This window comes from Pongo abelii, chromosome 13, assembly GCF_028885655.2.
Source record: "Pongo abelii isolate AG06213 chromosome 13, NHGRI_mPonAbe1-v2.0_pri, whole genome shotgun sequence".
Lineage (NCBI taxonomy): Eukaryota > Metazoa > Chordata > Mammalia > Primates > Hominidae > Pongo > Pongo abelii.
In genome coordinates, this window is record NC_071998.2 from 122,360,953 (window position 1) to 122,376,079 (window position 15,127).

At 54.2% G+C, this 15,127-nt stretch overlaps 1 protein-coding gene across 1 annotated transcript in view; it reads left to right on the top strand.

Moving 5' to 3' along the window:
- Positions 1 to 15,127, top strand: part of LAMC3 (laminin subunit gamma 3) — an 83,073-nt gene that overhangs the window by 24,936 nt on the left and 43,010 nt on the right. The window contains exons 4-9 of the mRNA XM_002820309.3: positions 1,956 to 2,122; positions 4,650 to 4,838; positions 4,917 to 5,034; positions 7,473 to 7,571; positions 11,558 to 11,694; positions 15,015 to 15,125. Coding sequence (XP_002820355.3) covers positions 1,956 to 2,122; positions 4,650 to 4,838; positions 4,917 to 5,034; positions 7,473 to 7,571; positions 11,558 to 11,694; positions 15,015 to 15,125 — 821 coding nt within the window. The remainder of the gene's footprint in view (positions 1 to 1,955; positions 2,123 to 4,649; positions 4,839 to 4,916; positions 5,035 to 7,472; positions 7,572 to 11,557; positions 11,695 to 15,014; positions 15,126 to 15,127) is intronic.

Consider the following 15,127-nt stretch of genomic DNA (forward strand, 5'->3'; position numbering starts at 1 on the left):
GGCTTCACAGGGCTGGTGTTTACAGCACCCCCTGCAAGGCAGGGGCAGTCCCTTGTGACTTCCCTGGTGACCACTGTCCCCAGGATTGCCTGGCACCTCCCTCACCCCAAGAAACCCTGGGGTGCTGCCTGCCTAAACTGGGCCTTGTGTGGAAGCCGTGCTATGTGCCCTACCACACAGTGTGTCCGCATATCAGCTAAAGCACCTGGAGCCGCAACAGCGGTTGCTGATTTGTCAACACCCGCGGAGGGCAGAGTGTGGAACGTGGCTTAAGAGAGTCACCGAGTGGCCGCAGAGGAGTGTCCAGGAGCTCAGGGTCCACGTGGAGTCAATGAGGACGGGCTTCAGCTCCAGCTCAGCCACTTGGCATCTGTCAGTTCCAAGGCCTGAGCCTGATGCCTCATGTGTGAAATGGGGACGCTAATGTCCCTCCCACCTCTGGTGAAGCTCTAGGGAGAAGCTATTGCCTTAGCCAGGGGCAGAAGCCATGGCCTCTGAGCAGCTCGGGACAGGGACAGTGGTCGGGACAGGGACAATCACTCACAGGGTCAGGCTCTGCCGAGCATGCCGCAGGCTCCCAGGGCACCCCTGTTCCTGCCTGATTCCACCTGTCTCTTGACCCTGGGTGTGGAATGGGGCCACAGGCCGGGGCTGCTCTCAAAGACCCTGTGTTCGCCCATTCTTGTACTGCTGTAAACACCTGAGATGGTTATTTATTTATTTATTTATTTATTTATTTATTTATTTTTGAGACAGAGTTTCGCTCTCGTTGCCCAGGCTGGAGTGCAATGGCACGATCTCAGCTCACTGCAACCTCTGCCTCCTGGGTCCAAGCGATTCTCCTGCCTCAGCCTCCTGAGTAGCTGGGATTATAGGCATGCGCTGCCATACCTGGCTAATTTTGTATTTTTAGTAGAGACTGGGTTTCTCCACGTTGGTCAGGCTGGTCTCAAACTCCTGACCTCAGGTGATCTGCCCACCTTGGCCTCCCAAAGTGCTGGGATTACAGGTGTGAGCCACTGCGCCCAGCTGAGGGTAATTTATTAAAAGAGGTTTAATTGGCTCACAGTTCCACAGGCTGTACAGGAATCGTGGTGCTGGCATCTGCTTGGCTTCTGGGGAGGCGTCAGGAAACTTACAGTCATGGCGGAAGGTGGAGAGGGATCAGGCACATCACATGGCCAGAGCAGGAGCAAGAGAGAGAGCAGAGGATGGGATGGGGCGGAGGGGTGGGTGCCACACACTTCTAAACAACCAGATCTCATGAGAACTCACTCACTCTACAGTACCGAGGCGGGAGGGTGCTAAATCATTCAGGAGAATTCAACCTGATGAACCAATCAGCTCCCACCAGGCCCCACCTCCAACACTGGGGATTACAGTTTGACATGAGATTTGATGGGGACACAGATCCAAACCATATCAGAAGTGGACTCACGGGGGATTTGGAGTGACTCAGGAGCTGTCCCTGTTTGGGGTACCTTCTTTCCTACCCTTTCGGACACAGTTGAGGGATAGCTGCTGGAGGCGTTCCCTTTGCCCCCCACACCTGCTGCTGCTGTGACTGCCGGCCCACTCTCCACTTGGGAGACTAAGGTGACTTCTTCCTGGGTCCCTCTCAGCCCCCAGGTGGGGCTCCTCCCAGGCAGAAGCTTTCTGTGGCAGGCACTTGCTAGCTGGTGGCTTTGGTTAGCTTCTCTGTGCCTCAGTTCACCCATCCATTCTCTGGGGGTGGTAACAGGCTAGTGAAGATGGGATGGGTTTGTTCCAGAGCTCACCAGTACAGTCAGTTCTCTGTTACTGCTGCCCCCAGGGCACACAGTAGGTGTTCAGTGAGGGCCAAGATTGAGGGTGGAGCCTGGCTCACACCTGCAAACAGGGGCTACCAGGTGACTAACTCCTCATCTGCCCTCTGGCACCTGCGGGTCCCCTTCCTCCTCCGTATCTTTTCCCAGGTGCAAGTGCAACGGGCATGCCAGCGAGTGCGGCCCCGACGCGGCGGGCCAGTTGGCCTGCCGGTGCCAGCACAACACCACCGGCACGGACTGTGAGCGCTGCCTGCCCTTCTTTCAGGACCGCCCTTGGGCCCGGGGCACCGCTGAGGCTGCCCACGAATGTCTGCGTGAGTGTCTGAGTGTCACAGGGCATCAGGGACCCGAGGCTGGTGTTGCAGGCGGGGAAAGGAACTCCCTGAAACGTCGCGGTGGGGGCTGCTCCTGAGTACACCCGGGGGGCAGCTCGGGGTCTCTGTGCTGCTGCAGAGATGAGGACGAGCAGAAGGGGAGCCTGGGGAAGGGGTGCATTTAAGCCTCAGTCTCTCCTCCACTAAGTAGCTTCCCTGGACCAACACCACCCATGCAGAGGCGCCTGTGGTGGGAGGGCCGGAAGGTCCCCGACTTGCTTCTTTGTGTTAACCGCTCCCACCCCAGCTGCTAATCGGAACCAGGCTACCCCACAAGGAAGGGGGTGCTGACGGCCCACCCGGCCTCTCCCACGGGCCCCCAGGCAGCCCTTTGGTGTCCCAGCCCCCATGTGATGTGGCTTTGACCACCTAACCTCAGAGAAGCACTGGAGAGAGGATGATGCCATCGTGTCTTCTCCAGGGACACAGGCCAAAAGCAGGGACCCACTGACTTCCCTTCTGGCTGGGGCACCAGCTGCAAGCCCCACCCTGTCGCCAGACAGCCTGGTTTCCTCCAGGCTCTCCATGCACAGCCACCGTTGCTGGGTGCTGGATCCCAGCTGGTGCTGGTGCTGCTGGCAGGAGACACATCTTCACTCACAGGCTCACTGGGCGGGCAGCTTGGCCTCTGGGTCCCGCTGTCCTCTTGGGCCTGGGCCACTGACGACCAGAACTGGGGTTGGGCCAGAGGCAGCTTGTTCTGAGGGTGGGGCGCTGTCTGCAGGAGCTGCCCTCGCTGGCCTGCCTCCACCAGGGAGTCCTGGGGCCAAGGAAGCTGTGCTGGCTGGCTTCCACCGTCCCAGCCTGCTGCTGTCTCCACAATGGGGACACAGAGGCCAGACTGCTTCTACCATGTCCTCAGCCCTGTGGTCACATCTGTGTCTCTCAGTCAACAGCCTGGGAGCCAGGGTTTCAGGCTTGACCCTTCATCCCCACCCTCACCCGCAGCTGAGACAGCCCCGAGCCCTGAATTCCGCCTCATCCACGTCCCTCCAGTCTGCCTAACTTCTGTCCATTGCAGCCGATGCCTTGGGCCTGGCCCTGCCTCCTCTCCCTGCACACCTGAAGCTTCCTCTTCCCTGCTCTCCCTGTTCCCAGCCCTCCCCTGCCTGCAGCTAAGGCTCTTTTCTTGAAACAATGCCTCACTCTGTCACCCAGGCTGGAGTGCAGTGGCACAATCGTAGCTCACTGCAGCCTTGAATTCCTGGGTGCGTGTTCCTCCTACCTCAGCCTCCAGAGTAGCTGAGACTACAGGCACATATCACCATGCCAAGCAATGTTTTGTAGAGATCGGCTCTCACTGTTGCCCAGGCTGGTCTTTATACTCCTGGGCTCAAGCAGTCCACCTACCTTACCTCTCAAAGTGTTGGGATCACAGGCGTGAGCCATGGCACTGGGCCAAGGCTTTCTAAAGGACAAATTTAATAACATCTATCCCCTGCTTAAACCTTCCCACGGCTCCCCCTTTGCTCCCAGCTAACGTCCACTGACCACGGCAGCCCAGCCTCCCTGGAGCAAGCTCTGCTAGCCTCTGACTTCACAACTGCCTCTGCACTGCAGGCCCCCCACTGCACAATGTCCCTCCTTCCCTGCCATCACACGACATGCCGTCTGCAGCCAGCCTCATGGCATACCCGCACCAGGCCATACATCTATCTCTGCACGTGGGGTATCCCCTGGGCTTTCACCTCCTGTCTGTGATGCCCTTCCCACTCCCTCTTCCTCTGCCTGGCCTATTCCTCACTGCTCAGCCTTCAGATTCAGTGTGGCCGTGACTTCCTCTCGGAAGCCTTGTCCCACCACCCCAGCACAGCCGCAGGGGCCCCTTCTTTTGGCTCCCAAAGCCCCCAGCTTCTCCTGTCTCAGCCCTGCACCTGAAGCGGGTTTGCTTGCTTGCCGTCTGGCCTGTGGGCAGCATGAGGGCTGCAGGTGTAAATGGGTCCACACCTTTCATGGATCCACCCCTGAGCTCACTCTGGGAGCCAAGACAGAGCCAGTCCTGCACACAGACTTTTAAAAATGATTTAATGGGGAAATGAAAGGTGACTTGTGCTTTCTGTACCCCTGAGTGACCTCACACAATAGTGAGAGCCACACTATTATTATGGCTTGGAGGACCTACAGGAGATTTTGGAGAGAGCCAAGCTGCCACTCCAGAAGGCAGCCAGCCTCTGATCGGTGCCCGTCTATCTGGTGTATATCCTGGTTGCCTGGGAGGGTCTTCTTTCTGCCTGTTGTTTTGGTGTATTTACTAATGCTGTCCCCTTTGCTCTTAAGAGTGTCCTGTTTTGGAAAATCAATTGAATAGTGTCTAGCCTTGATCAAGCTGGGCCTGAACTCCATTCTGGACCATGCCCTTGCCCTTTGCACTGCCTGCTCATTTAGCACAGGGAGGCTGACTGGCACAGATGCCCCCTCCTACCACATCACAGGGGACTCACACACCTTTCCCCGCTCCTGCCCATAGCCTGCAACTGCAGTGGCCGCTCCGAGGAATGCACGTTTGATCGGGAACTCTTCCGCAGCACAGGCCACGGCGGGCGCTGTCACCACTGCCGTGACCACACAACTGGGCCACACTGTGAGCGCTGTCAGGAGAATTTCTATCACTGGGACCCGCGGATGCCATGCCAGCCCTGTGACTGCCACTCGGCAGGTGAGTGGGCTCCACATCCCCAGCCTCCGACCCTCTCCCCTTTCTGGCCTCAATTGCCCTGTGTCCTTCCTCTCCCAGGCTCCCTACACCTCCAGTGCGATGACACAGGCACCTGCGCCTGCAAGCCCACTGTGACTGGCTGGAAGTGTGACCGCTGTCTGCCCGGGTTCCACTCGCTCAGTGAGGGAGGCTGCAGGTGAGGGCGAGGGGCGGCCCAGTATGGATACATTGCACTGAATGACAAGAAGCAGGAGGGACAGGCTGTCAGCAGTCCCTCCCCTCCCCATCCCTTCCTGTCTGCAGCTACCTCGCCCTAATCCTGGTGAGGACTAGAGACACCCAGCTCCTGGGGAGGCCAAGAGACAAAAACAGACCATAATGAGACCAGGCTGAGCCCTGTGGAAGCTCAGCGGTTCTTGCGGGTGGAGGGCAGGCTTCCTGTAGGAGGTGCTGCATAAGTGCAGGCAGAGGGGAAGGACAGGTGTTTGAGGTGGGGGGGGGGGGCACGGGGGGCCTCCGGAGGAGCCGTGGATCAGTGGGAAGCAGGAGGGGATGAGGGGGAGGCTGAGCGGAGGCTACAGCAGGAACGCCTGGGCGGCCTGCATGGAGGTTTGACTGCGGAGAGGGAGAGCAGGGCAGATTCCAGAGCCCAGTGCGAGGAGGAGCTAACAGGACATGGTGACCAGGGGGTGGAAGAGGAAGAAGGGGTGGAGGCTGACCTTCGGGGTTCTCTGGGCCTCTGGATAGCAGGGCATGCAGTGTGGGGAGCAGGGTGGGAGAGGCTGAGTGTCATCTGGGTGCACTGAGTCTGGTACTCAGTGGGACAGCTGAGGGGAGAGAGGGGCAGGGGCTCCTGGGGTCTGGACCTTTCCCCAACACATTTGCTATCACTTGATTGAGAGAGTACACAATGGCCAAAAAGCAAACAAAAACAAAACAAAAAGCTATGATAAATTTGGAAGCTTTTTTTTTTTTTTTTTTTTTTAACAGATTCTCGTTTTGTCAACCAGGCTGGAATGCAGTGGCACCATCTTGGCTCACTGCAACCTCCGCCTCCCCGGTTCCAGCCATTCTCTGCCTCAGCCTTCTGAGCAGCTGGGATTACAAGCATGCACCACCATGCCCACTATCTCTATTTTTTAAGATGGAGTCTTGCTCTGTCACCCAGGCTGGAGTGCAGTGGCGCGATCTCTACTCACTACAACTTCCGCCTCCCAGACTCAAGTGATCCTCCCATCTCAGCCTCCTGAGTAGCTGAGGCTACAAATGCGTGCCACCACACCCGGCTAATTTTTGTATTTTTTGGTAGAGATGGGGTTTTGCCACGTTGCCCAGGCTGGTGTCGAGCTCCTGGGCTTAAGTAATCCACCCTCCTCGGCTTCCCAAAGTGCTGATTACAGACGTGAGTCACCGCGGCCGGCCCAGAAGCACTTTTAAGTGAACTTGCTTTGGTTGATAACGGGCATCTTTGTATATTTGAAAGGCAATAGAAACACATTGGGGATACCTAGGAGAGCTCTGATTCCTTGTAAAATATTTGGTGGTTCTGGGCATAAAACTGACCATGAGATGGGGCCTGGCTGCTTCCCTGGGGTCCCTCTGGCCTCTGGACCTTTGCAGGTGCCACACCTCCAACCCCTGCCCCCTCTCCCCAGCCTGTAGTTCACAGCCTGCTGCTCATTCTTCAGGTCTCAGCTGAGCAGCCCCTCTCTCGGGACGCCTTCCCTCCCACCTGCCCCTCGCCTGCACCCCCAGGCTGAGTCAGAGGCCCCGCAGTGCGGGCACAGCCTCTCGTACATCTCCCACAACACGTATCGCGGTACAGGGTCTGCGTGATCTGTCTGTCTACACCAGACTGTGGGATTCACCAGGGAGGAGCCATGTCTTATTAGATGAGTGGATGGATGGAGGGAGGGATGGAAAGATGCATGGATGGGTGAATGAATGGGTGGATAGGTGGCTGCTGGACAGAAAGAAGGATGGATGAATAAGTGGATGGAGGAGTGAGGGGATAGACAGAAAGATGCATGGAGGCCGGGCACGGTGGCTCATGCCTGTAATCCCAGCACTTTGGGAGGCCAAGGCAGGTGGATCACCTGAAGTCACAAGCTAAAGACCAGTCTAGCCAACATGGTGAAACCCTGTCTCTACTAAAAATACAAAAATTAGCTGGACATGGTGATGCATGCCTGTAGTCCTAGCTACTCGGGAGGCTGAGACAGGAGAATCACTTGAACCTGGAAGGCTGAGACAGGAGAATCACTTGAACCCAGGAGGCAGAGGTTGCAGTGAGCCAAAATCATGACACTGCACTCCAGCCTGGGTGGCAAAGTGTGACTCTGTCCCCCCCCCCAAAAAAAAGAAAGAAAGAAAGAAAGATTCATGGATGATGAGTGCGTGGATGACAGATGGAAGGATCCTGGATGGATGTGTGGTGGGTGGGAAGATGGACCACTGTACCAGTGATGGATGGGTCACTTCCTTGGCAAGATGGGAACAGTAAAGCCAGGTCAGGTACCTGCGTCAGCCTCGCTCGTGATGCTGACAGCAGGGAATGCTCCCTTCCTAGGGTGGGCTGTTCCTATTCTGAAGTTGCTCATTGCACGTTTTCCCCTTGTCCTGTCTCTTTGGCAGACCCTGCACCTGCAATCCCGCTGGCAGCCTGGACACCTGTGACCCCCGCAGTGGGCGCTGCCCCTGCAAAGAGAAGGTGGAAGGCAACCTATGTGACAGGTATGTGAGCTAATCCAGCAGTAAGCTTGCTGGAAGTGACCTGGGGGCTCACTGATGAGGCAACAAAGCTGTGGAGTGCGGGGAGGAGCAAGGGGCACAGTCTTCATGGACTTGGGTGACCTTGTCACCCTGTGCCCTTCCTGGAGCACCATGTTATCTGTCATACAGGAAGTTACTCAAAAGCTTTATGGCACTGTTTATGCTTTGATCCAACACCACTGATCATTCATAAGCTGAGAAAATACATGTCTTAGCTTAGAATCCTGAAAAGAAAGAGCTGGAAGGATAGGAGAGACCGTCTAATCCAGGGATAGTAAATACATGGTGCTCGTACTACCACCTGCTGTGGCAGACATCACTAATGGAACACTATCACAGCCCTCCCTTTTCACACTCACTGCAGACATAGCTAATGGAGCACTATCACAACCCTCCCTTTTCACACCCACAGCAGACATCACTTGTGGAGTATTATCAACCCTCCCCTTTCACACCCATGACAGACACCACTAACGGAGCACTATCACGACCCTTTCACACACACGGCAGACATCACTCATGGAGTATTATCAACCCTCCCCTTTCACACCCATGACCGACACCACTAATGGAGCACTATCACAACCCTTTCACACCCACGGCAGACATCACTAATGGAGCCCTATCACAGCCCTCCCTTTTCACACTCAATAGACATTACTCATGCAGCACTGTCAATACACCCCTTTCATACCCACAGCAGACATCACTAATGGTATACCCATGGCACACATCACTAAGGGAGCACTATCACAGTCTTCCCTTTTCTTACCCACAGCAGATATCACTAATGGAGCACTATCACAGCCCTCCCTTTTCACACTCACGGCCAACATCACTCATGGAGCATTGTCAGTGCACCCCTTTCACACCCACAGCAGACATCACTAATGGTATAACCATGGCAAACATCACTGAAGGAGAACTATCACAACCTCCCCCTTTCATACCCACAGCAGGCATCACTAATGGAGCACTATCAACCCTTGCCTTTCACAGCCATGGCAGACATCACTAATGGAGCCCTATCAACCTTTCCCTTTCATAGCCATGGTAGACATCACTAATGGAGCCCTATCAACCTTTCCCTTTCATAGCCATGGCAGACATCACTAATGGAGCACTACTACAACCCTTCTTTTTCACGCCCATAGCAGACATCACTCATGGAGCACTGTCAACACACCCCTTTCAAACCCACAGCAGACATCACTAATGGCATACCCATGGCAGACATCACTAAGGGAGCACTATCACAACCCTCCCCTTTCATAGCCACAGCAGACATCACTAATGGACCACTATCAACTCTCCCCTTTCACACCACGGCAGACATCACTGATGGCATACCCATGGCAGACATCACTAAGGCAACACTATCACAACCCTCCCCTTTTACACCCACAACAGACATCACTAATGGGGCACAGCGGTCTTGGCCATGAGCACTACTATAACCTCAGGATCCTTCTTAACACCCTGCTTCAGGAAGCCCCTACCCATTGAGCTGGATTTTGAGCCTGTTTGCCATCTTTGCAGTCTGATCATGGTACAAATGGGGCATCTGAAGCTCTGCAAATCAAAGGGGCTCTCCCAAGGCCACGAAGTTCATAAACTTCCTCTTTCAAGTGTTCAAGAGGCCTCCAAGCTCCAGCAGTGCGGCCAGCAGACAAACATGGGTTTAGCTCCTTGGGTACACACTATCTCTTCTTCCTGGCTTTGTGTCTGACATTCCCCAGAGCTGCTTGGAGAAGAGGCTGATTCTGGGGCTGGGGCTGGAAAAAGACAAGATAAGCCCAAGGCGTCTTACAGTGCCAGGAAGCAAGGAAATACTGAAAAACAGAGACAGACACAAACAAAACAGCCCAAACCAGAACGTGGGCCCGTGTCAAAAGGACACAGGAGTCAACGTGAAAGAGCTCTCAGGGCTGAAACAATTTGAGCAACAAAATAAACAATGATAGTATGGGATTATAACCCAGAGAATAAAGTCAAATCCACAAATCCATACTGATGTAAATAGATGATTGAATACATAAATAGATGGGGATGAAGAGCCAAACCTTCCTTGCAGAAGAATTCCAAGTAATGAATGTAGAAATGAAGGAACTGGAAAACCACTGTTCAAACCTCACAGTGGTAATTGCTACAGGCAAGAGCTGCTGATGAATGCTGACATTGGTGGGCAAAACTTTAAGGAAAGAGAGGATATTTGCATAACCTCAAAATATCTATTAATTACTGGGGTGGCTTTAACATCTGTCCGTGGGTTCTTTGATACTCTTCCCTCCAGGAGGTCGAGCTTAATCCCCCTCTTTGAGACTGGGCTGCATTTAGTGACTTGCTGCCTTTGTTTTTGTTTGTTTGTTTGTTTGTTTTTGAGACGGAGTTTCACTCTTTTGCTCAGGCTGGAGTAAAATAGTATGATCTCGGCTCATTGCAACCTCTGTCTCCCGGGTTCAAGCGATTCTCCTGCCTCAGCTTCCCGAGTAGCTGGGATTATAGGTGCCCACCACCATGCCTGGCTAATTTTTGTATTTTTAGTATAGATGGGGTTTCACCATGTTGGTCAGGCTGATCTCAAACTCCTGACCTCAGATGATCCACCCGCCTCAGCCTCCCAAAGTGCATGAGCCGGCCAGGTGCGGTGGCTCACACCTGTAATCCCAGCACTTTGGGAGGCCGACGTGGGTGAATCACAAGGTCAGGAGTTCAAGACCAGCCTGGCCAACATAGTGAAACCCTGTCTCTACTAAAAATACAAAAATTAGCCGGGCATGGTGGCGCACGCCTGTTGTCCCAGTACTCGGGAGGCTGAGGCAGGACAATTGCTTGAACCCGGGAGACAGAGGTTGCAGTAAGCTGAAATCACACCACTGCACTCCAGCTTGGGCAACAGAGCAAGACTTCGTCTCAAAAAAAAAAAAAAATTAAAGTGCATGAGCCACCGCGTCCGGCCTATTCAGTGACTTGCTGCTAATAATTGGACCGTAGTGATTGCACAGTGGAGAGACTGGCAGACAGCACAGGTGATGAAAGTCAGCATTGCTTGGATGTCATGTGGGTTTCCTGTGCCCCCGTGTGATATGACAAGAAGGACACTTCACCTTGTGTATTTCTTTCCCAAGCCTATAACTCTGGTCTAATCATGAGAAACATCAGGCATTCTAAAAATACCTCATCAGTGCTTTTCAAAAAGTGTCAAGATAGTGGCAGACAAGGAAAGACCGAGAAGCAGTGATAGGTTGGAGGAGAACAAGGATACCACTAAATGCAACGCCGTGTCCGGGATGGGATCCTGCAGCAGAAACCAGACATTAGAGGAAAAAGTGGAGAAATCCTAATAAAGTCGCTGGGCGCAGTGGCTCAAGCCTGTAATCCCAGTATTTTGGGAGGCTGAGGCAGGCCGATCCCCTGAGGTCAGGAGTTCGAGGTCACCCTGGCCAACATGGTGAAACCCCATTTCTACTAAAAATACAAAAATTAGCCGGGTGTGGTGGCAGGCGCCTGCAATCCCAGCTACCCGGGAAGCTGAGGCAGGAGAATCACTTGAACCCAGGAGGCGGAGGCTGCAGTGAGCTGAGATCGCACCATTGCACTCCAGCCTGGGCCACAGAGCAAGAGCAAGACTGTCTCCAAAAAAAAAAAAAAAAAAAGAAAGAAAGAAATCCTAATAAAGTCTGAAGTCTGGAGTTTAGTTAACTTAGTTTTGACAAATGTACTGTGGTAATGTCAGATGTCAGCATCAGGGGAGGCTGTCTGAAGCAGGTATGGGAACAATCTGTAATGTTCTTACTACTTTTCTAGAATTCTGAAAAAAAAATTGTTTTTAAGTTTCTGCAGTGATTCTAGACTCTCATTGGTCCAGCTGGGATACCCTGGCCCCGCCCCTTCCTGGCTGATTCATGTGGCCCTCGTGGGCATGTCCTGCCTCGCCTCCATTTCAGATGTCGACCCGGGTCCTTTAACCTGCAGCCGCACAATCCGGCCGGCTGCAGCAGCTGTTTCTGCTATGGCCACTCCAAGGTGTGCACGGCCACTGCCCAGTTCCAGGTGCATCACATCCTCACCGATTTCCACCAGGGTAAGAGGTGCCCCCAGCAAACGCCTCCCAAGGGTCTGCTCCCAGCCTAGTGGCAGGTGATCCTGCCCTGGGGAGATCTTGCATTAGTGGATCTCCCATTGTGGAGAGGAGCCACAGGCCTGCACAGCCTGGGTATGGTGGGGGTGAGACGATGGCTCTCCAGTGCCCACCTGCGACTCCCGGCTCCCTCCCCAATCCCTGACTCTTCTCTTTATACTCGTGGTGGGGTTGGGGGCCGGGTATGTGACGCTTTTTGGATCCTGGAGGGGAATTTCCCACTCACCCCGTTGAGACTGGCCTCCCTTGGTGTATCTAAACACTGGGGATTCAGGCTCAGTCTCCTGGCCTCCACTTATTGAGCACCTGCTGTTTGTCAGGCACTGTGCTGGGCACCTCACATGCAAGGATTCTCATTCCCCTTTTAATGATGAAGTAACTGAGACCCACAAAAGGTAGGCCAGTTGCCTGAGGCCACATAACAGTTGTGAGCACTGGGTTTGTCAGCTCCTGAGTTTTGCTCCTTTTTTTTTTTTTTTGGACACAGAGTCTTGCTCTGTCACCAAGGCTGAAATGCAGTGGTGCAATCACGCACACCTCACTGCAGCCACCACCTCCCTGGGTTCACGTGATGCTCCCACCTCAGCCTCCTGAGTAGCTGGGACCACAGGTGTGCACCACCATGCCTGGCTAATTTTTATATGTTTTTGTAAAGACAGGGTTTTGCCATGTTTCTCAGGCTGGTCTCAATCTCCTGGGCTCAAGTGATCTGCCCACCTCCGCCTCCCAAAATGCTGGGACTACAGGCGTGCACCACCATGCTGAGCTAATTTTTGTTTTTTTTTTTGTTTTTTTTTTGTACAGACGGGGTCTTACCATGTTGCCCAGGCTGGTCTAGAACTCCTGAGCTCAGGCAATCCCGCCCACCTCGGCTTCCTAAAGTGCTGGGATTGAGTGTCCGCGCCCAGCTCTGTTTTGCCCTTAACCACTGTGATGGCCTATATACCATGGTCCCTGACTCCAGGCGGCACAGCCACATGTTTAAAGAGGAAAGCAGCAGAGCTCGGGGCTCTGCATTAAACCAGAGGCTGCGTGGGCCCCAGCCATGTCCCACGGAGCGCCCCGCACCTTCCGCCTGTCCCCAGGAAGGAGCGAGGCATCAGCTGGAACAGAAAAACCTCAGGGCCGACGCTGGGGTGCCCCAGACATGAGGGCCGCGCGCCCTCTGCTGGAAGCCGTGCAGAAAGCAGGACCGAGAGATGTGCGGATCGGGACAGCGTGTCTGGGTTCTGGGTCCTGGGTCCGGGGGTCTAGGGTGTTAGCGTTGGGCAGGACTCATTTTCTAGACCCTAAGAACAGTGTGTTCTCACATTGGGCCAGGCACTGGGTGTGGCCTGCCCTTCAGGGGTGTCATCTCATTTTGTCTCACAGTTGCCCTTGCACAGCAGTTCTCAAACTTTTTGGCCTCTGAATTCCTTTTTTTTTTTTTTTTGAGACGGAGTCTCACTGTGTTGCCCAGCTGGAGTTCAATGGCGCGATCTCAGCTCTCTGCAACCTCCGCCTCCCATGTTCAAGTGATTTTCCTGTCTCAGCCTCCTGTGTAGCTGGGACCGCAGGCACCCACCACCACGCCCAGCTTATTTTTGTATTTTTAGTACAGATCGGGGGTTTCACCATGTTGGTCAGGCTGGTCTTGAACTCCTGACCTCAACTGATCCTCCCTCCTCAGCCTCCCAGAGTGCTGGGATTACAGGTGTGAGCCACCGCACCCAGCCTCTGGATTCCTTTATGGTCTTGAAAATTATTGAGAACCCCAAAGTGCTTTTGTTTATGTTGGGGTGGTTTATATGGATATTTGCTGTCTTAGAAATGGAAACTGTGGCCGGGCGCAGTGGCTCACGCCTGTAATCCCAGCACTCTGGGAGGCTGAGGCGGGGGCGGATCACCTGAGGTCAAGAGTGCGAGACCAGCCTGGCCAACATGACAAAACCCCGTCTCTGCTAAAAATACAAAGATTAGCCAGGCATGGTGGCCGGCTCCTGTAATCCCAGCTACTCGGGAGGCTGAGGCAGGAGAATCGCTTGAACCTGGGAGGCAGAGGTTGCAGTGAGCCGAGATCGTGCCACTGCACTCCAGCCTGAGTGACAGGGTGAGACTCTGTCTCAAAAAAAAAAAAGAAAAAAATAAAACAGTGGTTTTTACATTTTTTTAATTTAATTTAATTTTATTTTATTTTTAGCAGAGACGGGGTTTCGCCATGTTGGCCAGGATGGTCTCGATCTCTTGACCTCATGATCCATCTGCCTTGGCCTCCCACAGCGCTAGGATTATAGGTGTGAGCCACCACACCCAGCTGGTTTTTTTTTTTTTTTTTTTTTTTGAGTTGGAGTCTTGCTCTGTCACCCAGGCTGGAGTGCAGTGGCGGAACCTCGGCTCGCTGCAACCTCCGCCTCTTGGGTTCAGGCGAGTCTCCTGCCTCAGCCTCCTGAGTAGCTCAGATTATAGGCAGCTGCCACCATGCCTGGCTAATTTTTGTATTTTTAGCAGAGACGGGGTTTCGCCATGTTGGCCAGTCTGGTCTCGAACTTCTGACCTCAGGTGATCCACCCACCTCGGCCTCTCAGAGTGCTGGGATTACAGGCATGAGCCACTGCACCTGGCCTCCTAGTTCCTTCTAAATGCCTGTCTGCAAACTTCTCTTCATGTTGACGTCTTCCTTTCTCTGGCCTCTTTCCCCACTCCCTTCCTTCCTTCTTACCCCTTGGCTGCCCCAGGTGTTTGGCCTCTGCCTCATTGCCCGCTGCCCCCTGGAGAGGCACCTCCTTAAGGTCACTCGCTGTGTGCTGGGCTGTGCTCCGTGTTAACTGCTGTGGCCAGAGGGAGGAGGCACTGAACTGGCCCTGGGGACCAGAAGGCCTGGGCTCCCGTCCTGGCTGGGCCCCTTCCTAACCAGGTGGCCTCCTTGCCTGCGGTGCTGTTAATGACACGGGTCACTGGAAGGACAGGGTTCATGAGGTCACAGGTGAGAAAGTTCTCTGAGAACCTGAAGATAAGGTCAAGTCTGGTACTATTAGAGATGGCCCTGATGTCCCAGGGCCCCCATGTGGGGGTCTTCAGGCTGTCTTCATGTTGAGCTCAAAACCCCACTGAAAGGGCAGGGCAGGCTTCCAGGTCTGACCATGCCCCAAGCAGATCCGGGTCCCTGAGCTTTCTAGCTTCTCCTGGGGCTCCCTCCCACCCCAAGGCCCCAGCTGGGGCTGGCACCTGGAGACCACCCTCCGGGGCCTCACACTGATCAGGGGGTGTCTGTGTTTGCTGTCTAGGAGCCGAAGGCTGGTGGGCCAGAAGTGTGGGGGGCCCCGAGCACCCCCCACAATGGAGCCCAAATGGGGTCCTCCTGAGCCCAGAAGATGAGGAGGAGCTTACAGCACCAGGT